Consider the following 13,414-nt stretch of genomic DNA (forward strand, 5'->3'; position numbering starts at 1 on the left):
GTGATGTTTCACCTGACAGGTTACATCATTTAATACCATTATAGTTTTGTCTGTTTTGGGGTGACATTATTTGTTGTTGTTTTTGAGTATTTTTATCTCGTTCCTAATAAAGGTTAAGTTTTAATTCCTACTACAGTTGTTGTTTTTTCCCCCCAGGATGCAAAAGGAGCCACATTGAGGCCATGGGAGTGCATTGCAGTCACAGGCGTAGCTGTGATTGCAATGAAAACTAAAAGTGAGTGTTAGTCTTGGACAAGCTTTTTGTCCAGGGCAGATTTGAGAAAACCTTCTGAGCTTTTGTTTTGAAACTGACTAGAGGATGGTAGTGTGGCAGTCTGTTTCCTTCCTGGCCTGGTTTTCTATGTGGCCGAAGGCTACTCGTTCTTTGGTTAAAAGCCCTGCAGGAAAGGGTTTGGGTGTGTCAGGGTCAGCGTTAGGCCGGGATCACACATGCGAGAAACACGTCCGTGTCTCGCATGTGAAATCCAAGCTCTGGCGCCGGCACTTGGGAGCGGAGCGTGCGGCTCCATGTGTTGCTATGCGGCCACATGCTCCTCTCTGGAGTGCCGGCGCCAGACCTTGGATTTCACATGCGAGACACAGACGTGTTTCTCGCATGTGTGATCCCGGCCTTAGTGTCAGCCTGGAGCAGAACAGTCGGCTCTACAGAGCTCCACCTGTGTGAGGCAACAGAGGCAAGCGGAGCCAAACAGCCAGGGGAGCTGAGATGCCTGGCACCCACAGCGTACACAGCAGTTCAGTCGCCCACGTCAACTGGTCTTGGAGTTGGACTGGAGTGTTTATTGGCTGCAAATTGGAGGATATGGTTCCAGGCTGGGATTCGGAGGATATCATGTACTGTGTAATGCTGTGAGTTGGACATTAACCCCTTCATGACCCAGCCTATTTTGACCTTAATGACCTGGCCATTTGTTGCAATTCTGACCAGTGTCCATTTATGAGGTAATAACTCAGGAATGCTTCGATGGATCTTAGTGGATCTAAGAGGGTTTGTTTTATGACATATTGGGCTTCATGTTAATGGTAAATTTAGGTTGATAATTTTTGCGTTTTATTTGTGAAAAAAAAATGGAAATTTGGCGAAAATTTGGTAATTTTCACATTTTGAATTTTTATTCTATTAAGCCAGAGAGTTATGTGACACAAAATAGTTAATAAATAACATTACCCACATGTCTACTTTACATCAGCACAATTTTGGAAAAAAAAATTTTTTTGCTAGGAAGCTATAAGGGTTAAAATTTGACCAGCGATTTCTCATTTTTACAGCAAAATTTACAAAACCATTTTTTTAGGGACCACCTCACATTTGAAGTCAGTTTGAGGGGTCTATATGGCTGAAAATACCCAAAAGTGACACCATTCTAAAAACTGCACCCCTCCAGGTGCCCAAAACCACATTCAAGAAGTTTATTAACCCTTCAGGTGCTTCACAACAGCAAAAGCAACATGGAAGGAAAAAATTAACATTTAACTTTTTAGTCACAAAAATTATTATTTAGCAACAATTTTTTTTATTTTCCCAAGGGTCAAAGGAGAAACTGGACCCTGAAAGTTATTGTACAATTTGTCCTGAGTACGCTGATACCCCATATGTGGGGGGAACCACTGTTTGGGCGCACTACAGGGCTCGGAAGGGAAGAAGCGCCATTTGACTTTTTGAATGAAAAATTGGCTCCAATCTTTAGCGGACACCATGTCGCTTTTGGAGAGCCCCCGTGTGCCTAAAGATTGGAGCTCCCCCACAAGTGACACCATGTTGGAAACTAGACCCCTCAATAAACTTATTTAGATGCATAGTGAGCACTTTCAACTCCCAGGTACTTTTTTTTTTTTTACAAAAAAATTCTTTTAGCCTCAATTTTTTCATTTTCACATGGACAACAGGATAAATGTGATCCCAAAATTTGTTTGGCAACTTCTCCTGAGTACACCGATACCTCACATGTGAGAGTAAACCACTGTTTGGGCACATGGCAAAGCCCGGAAGGGAAGGAGCGCCATTTGATTTTTGAATGAAAAATTAGCTCCAATCGTTAGCGGACACCATGTCGCGTTTGGAGAGCCTGTGTGCCTAAACATTGGAGCTCCCCCACATGTGACCCCATTTTGGAAACTAGACCCCCAAGGAACTTATCTAGATGTGTGGTGAGCACTTTGAACCCCCAAGTGCTTCACAGAAGTTTATAACGCAGAGCCATGAAACTAAAAAATCATTTTTCTTTCCTCAAAAATTATTTTTTAGTAAGCAATTTTTTTATTTTCACAAGGGTAACAGGATAAATTGGATCCCAAAAGTTGTTGCCCAGCTTGTCCTGAGTGCGCTGATACCCCATATGTGGGGGGAACCACTGTTTGACCACACGTCGGGGCTTGGAAATGAAGTAGTGATGTTTTGAAATGCAGACTTTGATGGAATGGTATGCGGGTGTCACGTTGCTTTTGCAGAGCCCCTGATGTGCCTAAACAGTAGAAACCCCCCAGAAGTAATGCCATTTTGGAAACTAGACCTCCCAAGGAACTTATCTAGATTTGTGGTGAGCACTTTGAACCCCCAAGTGCTTCACAGAATGTTATAACGCAGAGCCGTGAAAATAAAAAATCATTTTTTTCCCCCAAAAACATTTTTTAGCCCCAAATTTTTTATTTTCCCAAGGGTAACAGGTGAAATTAGACCCCCAAAGTTGTTGTGCAATTTTTGCTGAGTACACTTATGCACCATATGTTTGGATAAACCGCTGTTTGGGTGCTCGTCGGGGCTCAGAAGGGAGGGAGCACCGTTTGACTTTTTGAACGCAAAATTGGCTAGAATCAGTGGTGGCGCCATGTCGAGTTTGGAGACCCCTGATGTGCCTGAACAGTGGAATCTCCTCAATTCTAACTCCAACACACCCCTAACACTAATCCCAACTCTAGCCATAACCCTAATCACAACCCTAACCCCAACACACCCCTAACCACAACCCTAACCCCAACACACCCGTAACCCTAATTCCAACCCTAACCACAACCCTAACCCCAGCACACCCCTAACCATAACCCTAACCACAAGCCTAAACCATTTTGGGGGTGACAGGTTCCCTTTAAGGCTTCTGGAGGTAAAGTAAGGGCAGCGCATTTTCTCCTTCTCCTCATTGAGGGACACAGACCGTGGGTGAATGCTGCTGCCACTAGGAGGCTGACACTAAGTGATACAAAGAAAGTTAGCTCCTCCTCTGCAGTATACAGCCTCCTGCTGACTCTCAGAGACCCAGTTCTTGCTTAGTGTCCGTAGGTGGCACACGGATGGGTCTGCTATTCAGACCCAAATCTCTTATAATTTTACTTTTCAATTTTTACACTTTACCTATTTGATTTTTAATTTTTCTACGGACGAATGAGGCGACCGATCTTTTCAAGGTTCCGATCTCCCCGAACCATCAACAGGCTATCAACAGATGAACACATGGAGTGTCACCTCCATGTATCCTCATCCTCTCCACCTCCCTAACCAAGTTGTCGTGGATTGAGGTTCACCCCTTTATCCCAGCACCGTCCACACCACAATACCTGACCGGCAGCAGAACAGTAGAGTGCGCGCTTTCCTCTGCGCTGAAACCCAGCCATCCGTGGCGGCTCCATGCCAGGATGCGCACCGATGGTGAGTGGATCCAGTCGCCGATGCAGTGGGATATTCACATGCTGACAGGCAGCCATGGATTCCCTGTGGCCCACCTCCCTGAGGTAATGTTCCGGCCGGCTGCAAAAATTTAGCCCCCAGCTTCGGCCGATGTGTAGGCCTCATCCCGGATGCCGCGCCTGCACTATGGCTTGCTAAGGAGGCTCCGCCCAGTTTTCTGGCGCTTCTCTCCTGACACGGGAGCGCTCGCTTTTCTCGGCCACTCCAACGCCTCTCACGTCTACCCTTGGTATTGCTCCCGCCAGCTGCAGAAATTTAGGCCCTGGTTTGGGCCTATTCATGGAAGTCACGAGGCTTTGCTCACATCGTGACTGTGGCTTCCCCCCCCCCGAATTAGCGCCTCTCGCTCCCTGCGAGACTTTACCACCTCTGCAACTCCCGGTGGCCATCTTGGTCCGCCCGGCCGACTCACACAGGGGTGACGGTTATGCATTAAAGAGGCAGAACGATGCTGCAACATCAGTGCCCAGGTAGGGAAGTACTGCTCTCTCCCCCTGCATTTTCCCCCTGTACTTAAGGGCACATGACCAGTATTCCCTGGTCTTAAAGGCATATGACCAGTATGCCCTGGTCTTAAAGGCACATGACTGTCATGATCCCAATGGCAGGGAATCACAAAAGGACAAGCACACAAAAAAACAGAACAAGCTCTAGGGTGATGGAAACTGAGCTGACCGCGATCCTGAACCTAATTCACAACACTAGCAGTAGCCGGGGAACGTGCCTACGATGATTCTAGACGTCTCGCGCCAGCCGAAGGACTAGCTTCCCCTATTAGAAGAAACAAAGACCTCTCTTGCCTCCAGAGAAACACCCCACAGAAATAGCAGCCCCCCACATGTAATGACGGTGAAATGAGAGGAAAGCACATACGTAGTAATGAAAACAGATTCAGCAAAATGAGGCCCGCTAAAACTAGATAGCAGAGGATACAAAAGTGAACTGCGCGGTCAGCGAAAAACCCTACAAAAAACCATCCTGAAATTACCTGAACTCATGTGCCAACTCATGGAACATGAGGAGTAATATCAGCCCACTAGAGCAACCAGCAACAAGGAATCACATAACTGCAAGCTGGACTAAAACAAAAATAAAGCAAAACGTGGAACAGGAAAATCAAAAACTTAGCTTGTCCTGATGATTACAGAAGCGGAAAGCAGAGGTAACAAGACACACTGATTACATTGATCGCCGGCGAGGAAATGACAAGAAAGCCAGGTTAAATAGGAAACTCCCATATCATGATAGAACAGGTGGACACCAGAGACCGCAGAGAACACAAGTCACCCAGTACCATCTGTAACCACCAGAGGGAGCCCAAAAACAGAATCCACAACACATGACCATGTCACCTGAATCTGGCGGGACCGGTTTTGGGTCATATGGGCGGAGTTTTCGGGTGTTTGATTCACCCTTTCCTTACCTGCTGGCTGCAATATTGGATTGAAGTTCATTCTCTGTCCTCTGTAGTACATGCCTGCGCAAGGCAATCTGACCCAAATGACCGCCCATATGACCCAAAACCGGTCCCGCCAAATTCAGGTGACAGGTTCCCTTTAAAGGCACATGACCAGTATTTCCTGGTCTTAAAGGCACATGACAAGTATTCCTTGGTCTTAAAGGCACATGACCAGCATGCTCAAGAGCCCTCCACCGCTGATCCCAGCTTATCCCAGAATACCTAGTTCCCCTGAGTGGGCTTCGTCACTGACCGCAATCCATGGCTTCTCTGGCCAAGAGATTGAATCCTCCGTAAACCCTTTGTGACTCGGAGTGCTCGCATGACCGATATAGATGGTCCCTCTCCTACATGGGAGCCGTCGGCTAGCAGGGGCCGAAAGTATTCTAGAAACGTACAGGCGTCTAGAAATGTACAGGCGTCTAGAAAACGGAAGCTTCAATATGGATCGGATATTGCCTTAGATCTGGACTTGCCAGAGGTTCAGAAAAGGATGGATTCAACTATTTACTGTATATCATCAACCAATCTCCAATCCTTTTTCAGCCAATATGCAAACACGTGGGATGTCCTATCCACGTATACTCCCTATGACAACTATAGGGGCAATGGGTCCTTTAAAGGGCACCAATCTCCCCACACCATCAGCAGACGAGCACATGGAGTGTCGCCTCCATGTATCCTCTTCTGCAGCCAAGCCTATCGCAGGACAACAAGCCCTGTCCACCTGGGGATCTGAACTCTGTGGATGTACAGAGGCACCCTTTTTGGCATCCGAGCACCCCCCTCTGCATCACCACTATTTAGCCGATGATGCAAGAAGGCAGACGATCCCTCTCCACTTCCCTGTTAAGAGAATGGTGGATCGAGGGTTCATCATTTTAACTCTGCGCCGTCAAAAGAGAGCGGCGATAGCAAGAATCGGCTTTTTCCTGACCTGCTGGATGCAGCCGAGCATTCTGCAACTTGGCAGCTTAACTGGGTAGAATCTCCCGTGGTATACCTACCAGTATCCCTACAAAAGCACCAGCAACAGTTTTTTAGTCCAGAATATCAAATATAGTTTATTATTTTAATATAAATAGCAAACAGATATAGAGTAAAATACGAGAGAGACATGCAGCAATGCGGCACAAATGTGCCCAAAGGAGCAGAGGGCAGCACACGGGGTAAATCATGAATGTGAGGGGGAAATTCCACTAGGAAGAGCCATAACACGACTGGTAAGGTACACAGTCAGTAATGAGCTTGCAGCATTGGGTTCAGTGCTCTACCCTCCCTTAGCCACCGCATGCAATGGTCTCCTGGTCAGAGACCTTAACTACTTTGATTCACAACAGTAACCTTTTCCCTTAGACAGTACATCTGGCCAATCAAATTTCTTGAGCGGGAGACTATGTGGTTCATGCTTCTTGGATGCGGCTAGTTGCACTACGCTGTCAGCAGCAAATGCCGTTACACTCAGAAGGGCATTATACCTCATTCAAAAACCTCTGAAATCACTCCCTTACCAGAGTGGTCGGTTATTAGGTGAGAAGTTGGGAGCGTTCCCCATGCAGGAACAAAGGATCGCATGTTTCCTATAGACCTACCAGCAGTGGAAAAGTTGTCCAGGACAGTCTAGAGCTAAGGGATCTTGGTTCCAAAAAGGGGACCGAAAGGTAAGAACGATCCTGGACCTCAAACTTCTAACAAGCTTGACAGATTCCTCCTTCTTCCGATGGAGTTCCTCCACTCAGCCATTACTTCATCAGAAAAAGGTGGAGTTTCTGGCATCCATCTACAATCGATATGCTTACCTTCACATTCCTATTTTTCCCCTCTTCAAAAATTCCTTCGCTTTTCCATTGGCAAACAGCATTTAAGTCACGACCTTTCCCTTCGGCCTTGCTACCGCATCCAAAGTGTTCGCAAGGGTCATGGCGGCTGTCATGTTCCTCTTGCACCCAGAGGCATGGTGGTCCTGCCCTATCTGGTCGACTTTCTAGCCGCTCTTCCAGGACTGCGCTGAGTCGTCCATATCACTTGCGATACCCTCTCACCTGGGCTGTCAGCTAAACTTAGACAAGTTTTTCTGATTTCCAGCCCAGCAGATATCCTTTTTGAGGATGATCCTGGACACTTCCAGGAGGTTGGTAATTCTCCCTTGAGACAAGGCCGTGGCCCTTCAACAGGGAGCTTGCGCACTTGATCACTCATCCCCTCATTCCATTCGATTTGCTAGGAGGATTCTGAGGAAAAATGGTGATGGCAATAGAGGCAGTTTCCTTCACTCCTCGTTTTCTGCAGGTCAAACAGGCTTTCATAGTGTAGTCTCTGAGCTCCTTCCTCATCCATGGGAGATCCTTTCTCCCGGTTCAATTGTTATTGGTGATTACCAATGCCAGTCTTCTCCCGATCATTGTTCTGGTGTTCCGAACGGTACGGCTAGTCCTACGGCAGGTCCACTGCCTTCTGGCGGGTCACCCCATCTGAATTCAATCAAGTTAGGAGGCTTCAGGTTCTTTGGTTAAAAGCCCTGCAGTAAAGGGTTTGGGTGTGTCAGGGTCAGAGTTAGGCCTGGGTCAGACATGCGAGAAACTCGCTTGAGTCTCGAATGTCAATACCCGGCACTGCCGCTGGCACTCGGGATCGGAGTGTGCTTCTGCATAGAAATACATTGACATGTGAGACTCGTGCGAGTACGGTAGAAGGACAATGCACCATGACACAATGATCCACTATTCAAGGATTGATTCTAGGAACATTAGAGAGTTTTTGTTGCTTCCCTGGACTTCATAGTCCTCATGCTTTAATCCTATAGCGCATCTTCAGGATTAGATGAAATAGACTATTCACAACATATCAGTATCTCCATTTTATTTGCGGATGGGCCAACAATCTGAATTGCTGAGGATCTGAAAAGACAACGCGGATGTCTCTAATAATGTGGAGAGAAGCAATAGTGTGCAATAGTCACACCATACACGTACCCTCTGGCTCAAGACAGAATCAGCTGTGGAGGATATCCACTAAATAAAACATAACCTTTAATGAAAAAATGCTTCTGGGATTCGGGGGGTGCGACACTTTTTGAACACAAGGGGGTGCCAGTTCAGGGCCCATAACGAGTTCATTATCTCCCTCCTTGAATTTGTACTTAACAACAACTTTTTTTGCTTTGATGGCAGGATCCTCCACCAGCTCAGGGTCACTGCCATGGGCAGTCTATGTGCGCTAACTTACGCAAACTTGTTCCTGGGCTGGTGGGAGGACAGTATTGCCTTTTCTGAGACTCATGAGAACTTTCTGGCCCTTGTGGATCTTTGGGTCAGGTATATAGATGACATTTTTATACTGTGCAGGGGCACAAAGGAGGCCTTTGGTAATTTTGTGGCATCCCTCAACAATAATGAAATTGGTCTCAGCTTCACTTTTGAAATACAGGAGGAAAAACTACCTTTTCTGGACATTCTCATCTCAAAATCTAGGGGAGGGGAATGTCTGGAAACTACTGTGTACAGGAAACCAACTGCAACCAACTCCTTGTTAAGGTGGAATAGGCACCACCCCTTCTCCCTGAAAAAGGGAATCCCCAAGGGCCAGTACCTTAGGCTGCACCGCAATTGCCCTAGCCAAAGGGATTTCAAAGCCAAAGCGGATGATCTTCGGCAGAGGTTCCTAGCTAGAGGCTATCCGGACTGGATTCTCAGAGAAGCATTTCGCCATGCGAATGCACGTGAGAGGGGGACTTTGCTGTTGCCCGTAAATAGAGAGGAAGAGACTCCCAAAGAGACTAGGGTTATCTGTACCTACAACAATGGGGCAGGACCCGTTAGGGACATTCTGAGAAAACATTGGGGGATTTTGGGGATGGACGGGGATTTAAATGACATTATTGGCAGGGAACCGAACATTACCTATCGGAGGGGCAGAACTCTGGGAGACAGACTCATGCATAGCCACTTTACTACACCAAGAAAGGAGACATGGCTTCCCCAAAGACCAGCAGGTTGCTTTAAATGTGGAACCTGTGTGGCGTGTGATTTCATTCTTACTGGAAAAGAATTCCTTGATGAGAATACACAGCAGACTTCTACCATCAGGGATTTCATTAACTGTAGAACTACAGGAATCATATATAGGGTTAGATGTGCCTGTGGCGTCACCTATATTGGTAAAACCATCAGAGAATTCAGACTACGAGTAGGGGAACATCTGGGGGATGTACGAAATAAGAGGGACACCCCGATCGCTAAACACGTCAATGATATGCATGGGGGTGATCCTAGGGTCCTGCGATTTATGGGGATTGATAAGGTGCACCCTCCAGTCAGGGGGGGTGACCTGGATAAAATGCTTCTACAGAGAGAAGCGAGATGGATCTTCCTCCTGGACACATGCCAACCCCGTGGCTTGAATGAACAGCTTAACTATAGTTGTTTCTTATAGATGCTTCCCCCCCCCCTTTCTCCGCATGCCTACCACATTTCCTTTCCTATTCCCTCCCTGTTCTTTTTATGATTATGTATACTTATTGTGTCGGTTTATGTAATTAATAGCAGTTCTGTTTGATGGGTTCTCAACTGGTTTACTGCGCCAAAGAAAGCAAGAATCGTTATGATCCATTTGGATCTGTTTGGGAATTGGCCACTGCTTTATCCTTCGTAGCCATCTAGGTAACTACGTAACAGATGTCGTTGTGACTTTAGCATGTGACACCGTTTGATCTAGATTGGGCTATCTTTGTTCTTCTTTTCTTATGTGCATCCATTTTTATATACACTTCACATAGTCGTCATATGGTATATTGTGTCAGCCCTTACTATAGCAGGAGAGGTATTTTACCCGTTGGCGTTTTCCGCGAGAGTCTCTAGCCCTCCCCCTGTCTGGACTCACAAGTCATCTCCGCCTACTTGTCTATTTATCATATATGTGCACCCCGTAGGCTTAGATTTTGGTCTTGTCTAGGGCTCACAAGCCTCTAGCCCTCCCCCTGTCTGGACTCACAAGTCATCTCCGCCTACTTGTCTATTTATCATATATGTGCACCCCGTAGGCTTAGATTTAGGTCTTGTCTAGGGCTCACAAGTCTCTAGCCCTCCCCCTGTCTGGACTCACAAGTCATCTCCGCCTACTTGTCTATTTATCATGTATATGCACCCCGTAGGCTGAGATTTAGGTCTTGTCTAGGGCTCACAAGTCTCTAGCCCTCCTCCTGTCTGGACTCACAAATCATCTCCACCTACTTGTTTATTTACCATATATGTGCACCCCGTGGGCTTAGATCTAGGTCTTGTCTAGGGCTCCGTTACATTCCGGATGCCCCCACTAAAACTTGCGCTAACCAGCGCCTCGCGGCTGTGGATGAGGTAGTCGGCTTGCGTTTCAATTTTGGAACGCATTCACCTAGGTAATATGTAAGCGCCGACCAGGACGTGACGTTTACAAGAGGGCGCTGCTACCTCCGGTGTTCGCGTCCCCCATGTGTCAGTGTTTACAGTCCGGTAACCATGCACATACACATGGTGAGTAGTATGATGGTACTCCATCTGACGGCCACTTGTAACATTCTTATGCCCCAATTGCATTTGGGGGTGTGCACCTGTGTTTAGCATACCCCGTTTTTATGTTTTGGCATGATGTATGGTTTTTGAGCGTACCACTGCATGACGCTTCTGACCGCGCCATATACGTTTGTACATAGGGGCATGCACCGCATTTCACATATAATGATGCCGGCATGTCTCATATATCTCCATGAGTGCTTGTCTTGCATTAATACCTGTAGCAGCACTATGTGTTTTTGTATATATGATTTTGCATACTTTTTATTAAGATATAGGCACTGTTAATATCTCTTGGGCATAATTGTCATGTGACACCTTTGACCACGATCTGAATCTTTGTACCTATAACATATTGTGCACTATGTGGCCATGGTCCGCTCCGAGTTTTCTCAAACTCCAGACATTGCTGATTAGGGGGAGGGGCCTTTGGATATATAGGGAGACTCTTTGGTAATGGGCTGTAGTCTACCAGAGACTGTGGACACAGACGGTCGCTTCCAGTTTGGGAGACCTAGCCACTGCAGGCCCCTTACTTTGCACAAACTTTTTCTGACAATTTATGTGCCTGTTGGCACCTCCTTCTATGTGACTCCCCTGATGATGCTCCATGACCGGAGTTGAAACGCGTAGGGAGGAAGAATTTGGACTTTAAAGGATTAAGGACTCTGCCTTTATATACATTGGGTGTGTTGGTCCCCTATAGTGAGGTCCATTTGGGGCCTGTCCTTGTCAGGACAGGAGTTACACAGGGGCTACAGGGTAGATATTTGAACCTCAACCCTGTCTCTGCTTTACAAACCCTGGATCTCTTTTGTGTCGTTTGGAAGTATACGGTGTCCGGCAGCTTGGGTGAGATCAAACCATTTTGTTTTTATATTGAGCACTGGTTCACCTGAGCACTTTATTCGTTGTTTGTGTCCTGTTGGGTGCGCATTTTTTTTAGCATTTTTTCATTAAAGGTTATGTTTTATTTAGTGGATATCCTCCACAGCCGATTCTCTCTAATAATGTGGCCATTCAGTGTGTGTTTTATACTTGGTGGAGATGACAGGGTAAAGCTGTTCGGGCAGCACGGTGGCGCAGTGGTTAGCACTGCAGCCTTGCAGCCCACCAAGGGCCCACCAAGGGCAACATCTGCAAAGAGTTTGTATGCTCTCTCCGTGTTTGCGTGGGTTTCCTCCGGGTGCTCCGGTTTCCTCCCACAATCCAAAGGCATACTGATAGGGAATTTAGATTGTGAGCCCCAATAATGGGGACAGTGATGATAATGTGTGCAACCTGTAAAGCGCTGCGGAATATGTTAGCGCTATATAAAAATAAAGATTATTATTAGACATTAAATGTTGTCTGGATCTCCCCCAGTTTTCTGGTTATTATTTTTTCATCTTTCTCTGACTCTTAAAATTTTTGTTTCAGGGTAAATATCTGCACCATATTAATACTACAGAGACATATATGAGAGGTTATGAGCAGTGTAAAGAGGAGATTCCCACAGATAACCGCACAGGTGAGTATAACCTAAAAAACAATCGGGTTGGCTCCATCCCAGAGGGAGCACAAATCCATTATGGGTATTTATTTATGCGCCATGATTGTGCTTATAATAATATATGATTATTTTGTGACATGTTCGGACATTTCATCTCTTGCACATATCTGGTCAGTTTACATTAGCTGTCTTGCAGCAGTGCCAGGTCTGTGGAGTCGGAGTTAGTTTTGGTTGGAGTCGGTAGAAATGTACCGACTCCGACTCCATCATTAAAAAAAATGTATTAATATTTCACAATTGAACTTTCATATGAATTTTATAAATGTTACTCAAATATATATGTTCTATCAAACTATGAACAACAGTGATAAGCAGTTCTGCTGGAGATAGAGACATTTCTTAAGGTACCGTCACACATAACGATATCGTTAACAATATCGTTGCTTTTTGTGACGTAACAACGATATTGTTAACGAAATCGTTATGCGTGACAGCGACCAACGATCAGGCCCCTGCTGGGAGATCGTTGGTCGCTGGGGAAAGTCCAGGACTTTATTTCGACGCTGGATCACCCGCTGACATCGCTGAATCGGCGTGTGTGACGCCGATTCAGCGATGTCTTCACTGGTAACCAGGGTAAACATCGGGTTACTAAGCGCAGGGCCGCGCTTAGTAACCCGATGTTTACCCTGGTTACCATTGTAAAAGTAAAAAAAAAAAACACTACATACTTACATTCCTGTTACGTTCCCCCGGCGTCAGCTTCCCTGCGTCCCCCAGTGTCAACGCCGGCCAGCGCTTACACAGTGCAGGGAAGCTGAAGGCGAGGGACGCGACAGGAATGTAAGTATGTAATGTTTTTTTTTTATTCTATACAATGGTAACCAGGGTAAACATCGGGTTACTAAGCGCGGCCCTGCGCTTAGTAACCCGATGTTTACCCTGGTTACCCGGGGACTTCGCTATCGTTGGTCGCTGGAGAGCTGTCTGTGTGACAGCTCTCCAGCGACCAAACAGCGACGCTGCAGCGATCGGCATCGTTGTCTAGATCGCTGCAGCGTCGCTTAATGTGAGGGTACATTCAAGAAAAGAGGAGGGGGGAGAGGGAAGGTTAGGAGCTTGACACGCCGAGACATGCATCTGTAAACCGTTGCAAATGAATATAGCTGGTGGGTGCTGTACCTGCTGGTGATTTCAGCTGAAGTAGAAGAAAGGAA

General features: G+C 46.5%; 2 protein-coding genes across 2 annotated transcripts in view; both read left to right on the forward strand.

The window, feature by feature from the left end:
- The window catches only part of LOC138664103 (oocyte zinc finger protein XlCOF6-like), a 248,716-nt gene that overhangs the window by 154,732 nt on the left and 80,570 nt on the right, over window positions 1-13,414 (forward strand). Inside the window, exon 6 of the mRNA XM_069750529.1 lies at window positions 12,125-12,215. Coding sequence (XP_069606630.1) covers window positions 12,125-12,215 — 91 coding nt within the window. The remainder of the gene's footprint in view (window positions 1-12,124; window positions 12,216-13,414) is intronic.
- LOC138664099 (zinc finger protein 665-like) overlaps window positions 1-13,414 on the forward strand; it is a 356,580-nt gene that overhangs the window by 28,457 nt on the left and 314,709 nt on the right. The gene's annotated exons all lie outside the window — the stretch shown is intronic.

The sequence above is a fragment of the Ranitomeya imitator genome, chromosome 2 (genome assembly GCF_032444005.1).
Source record: "Ranitomeya imitator isolate aRanImi1 chromosome 2, aRanImi1.pri, whole genome shotgun sequence".
Classification (NCBI taxonomy): Eukaryota; Metazoa; Chordata; class Amphibia; order Anura; family Dendrobatidae; genus Ranitomeya; species Ranitomeya imitator.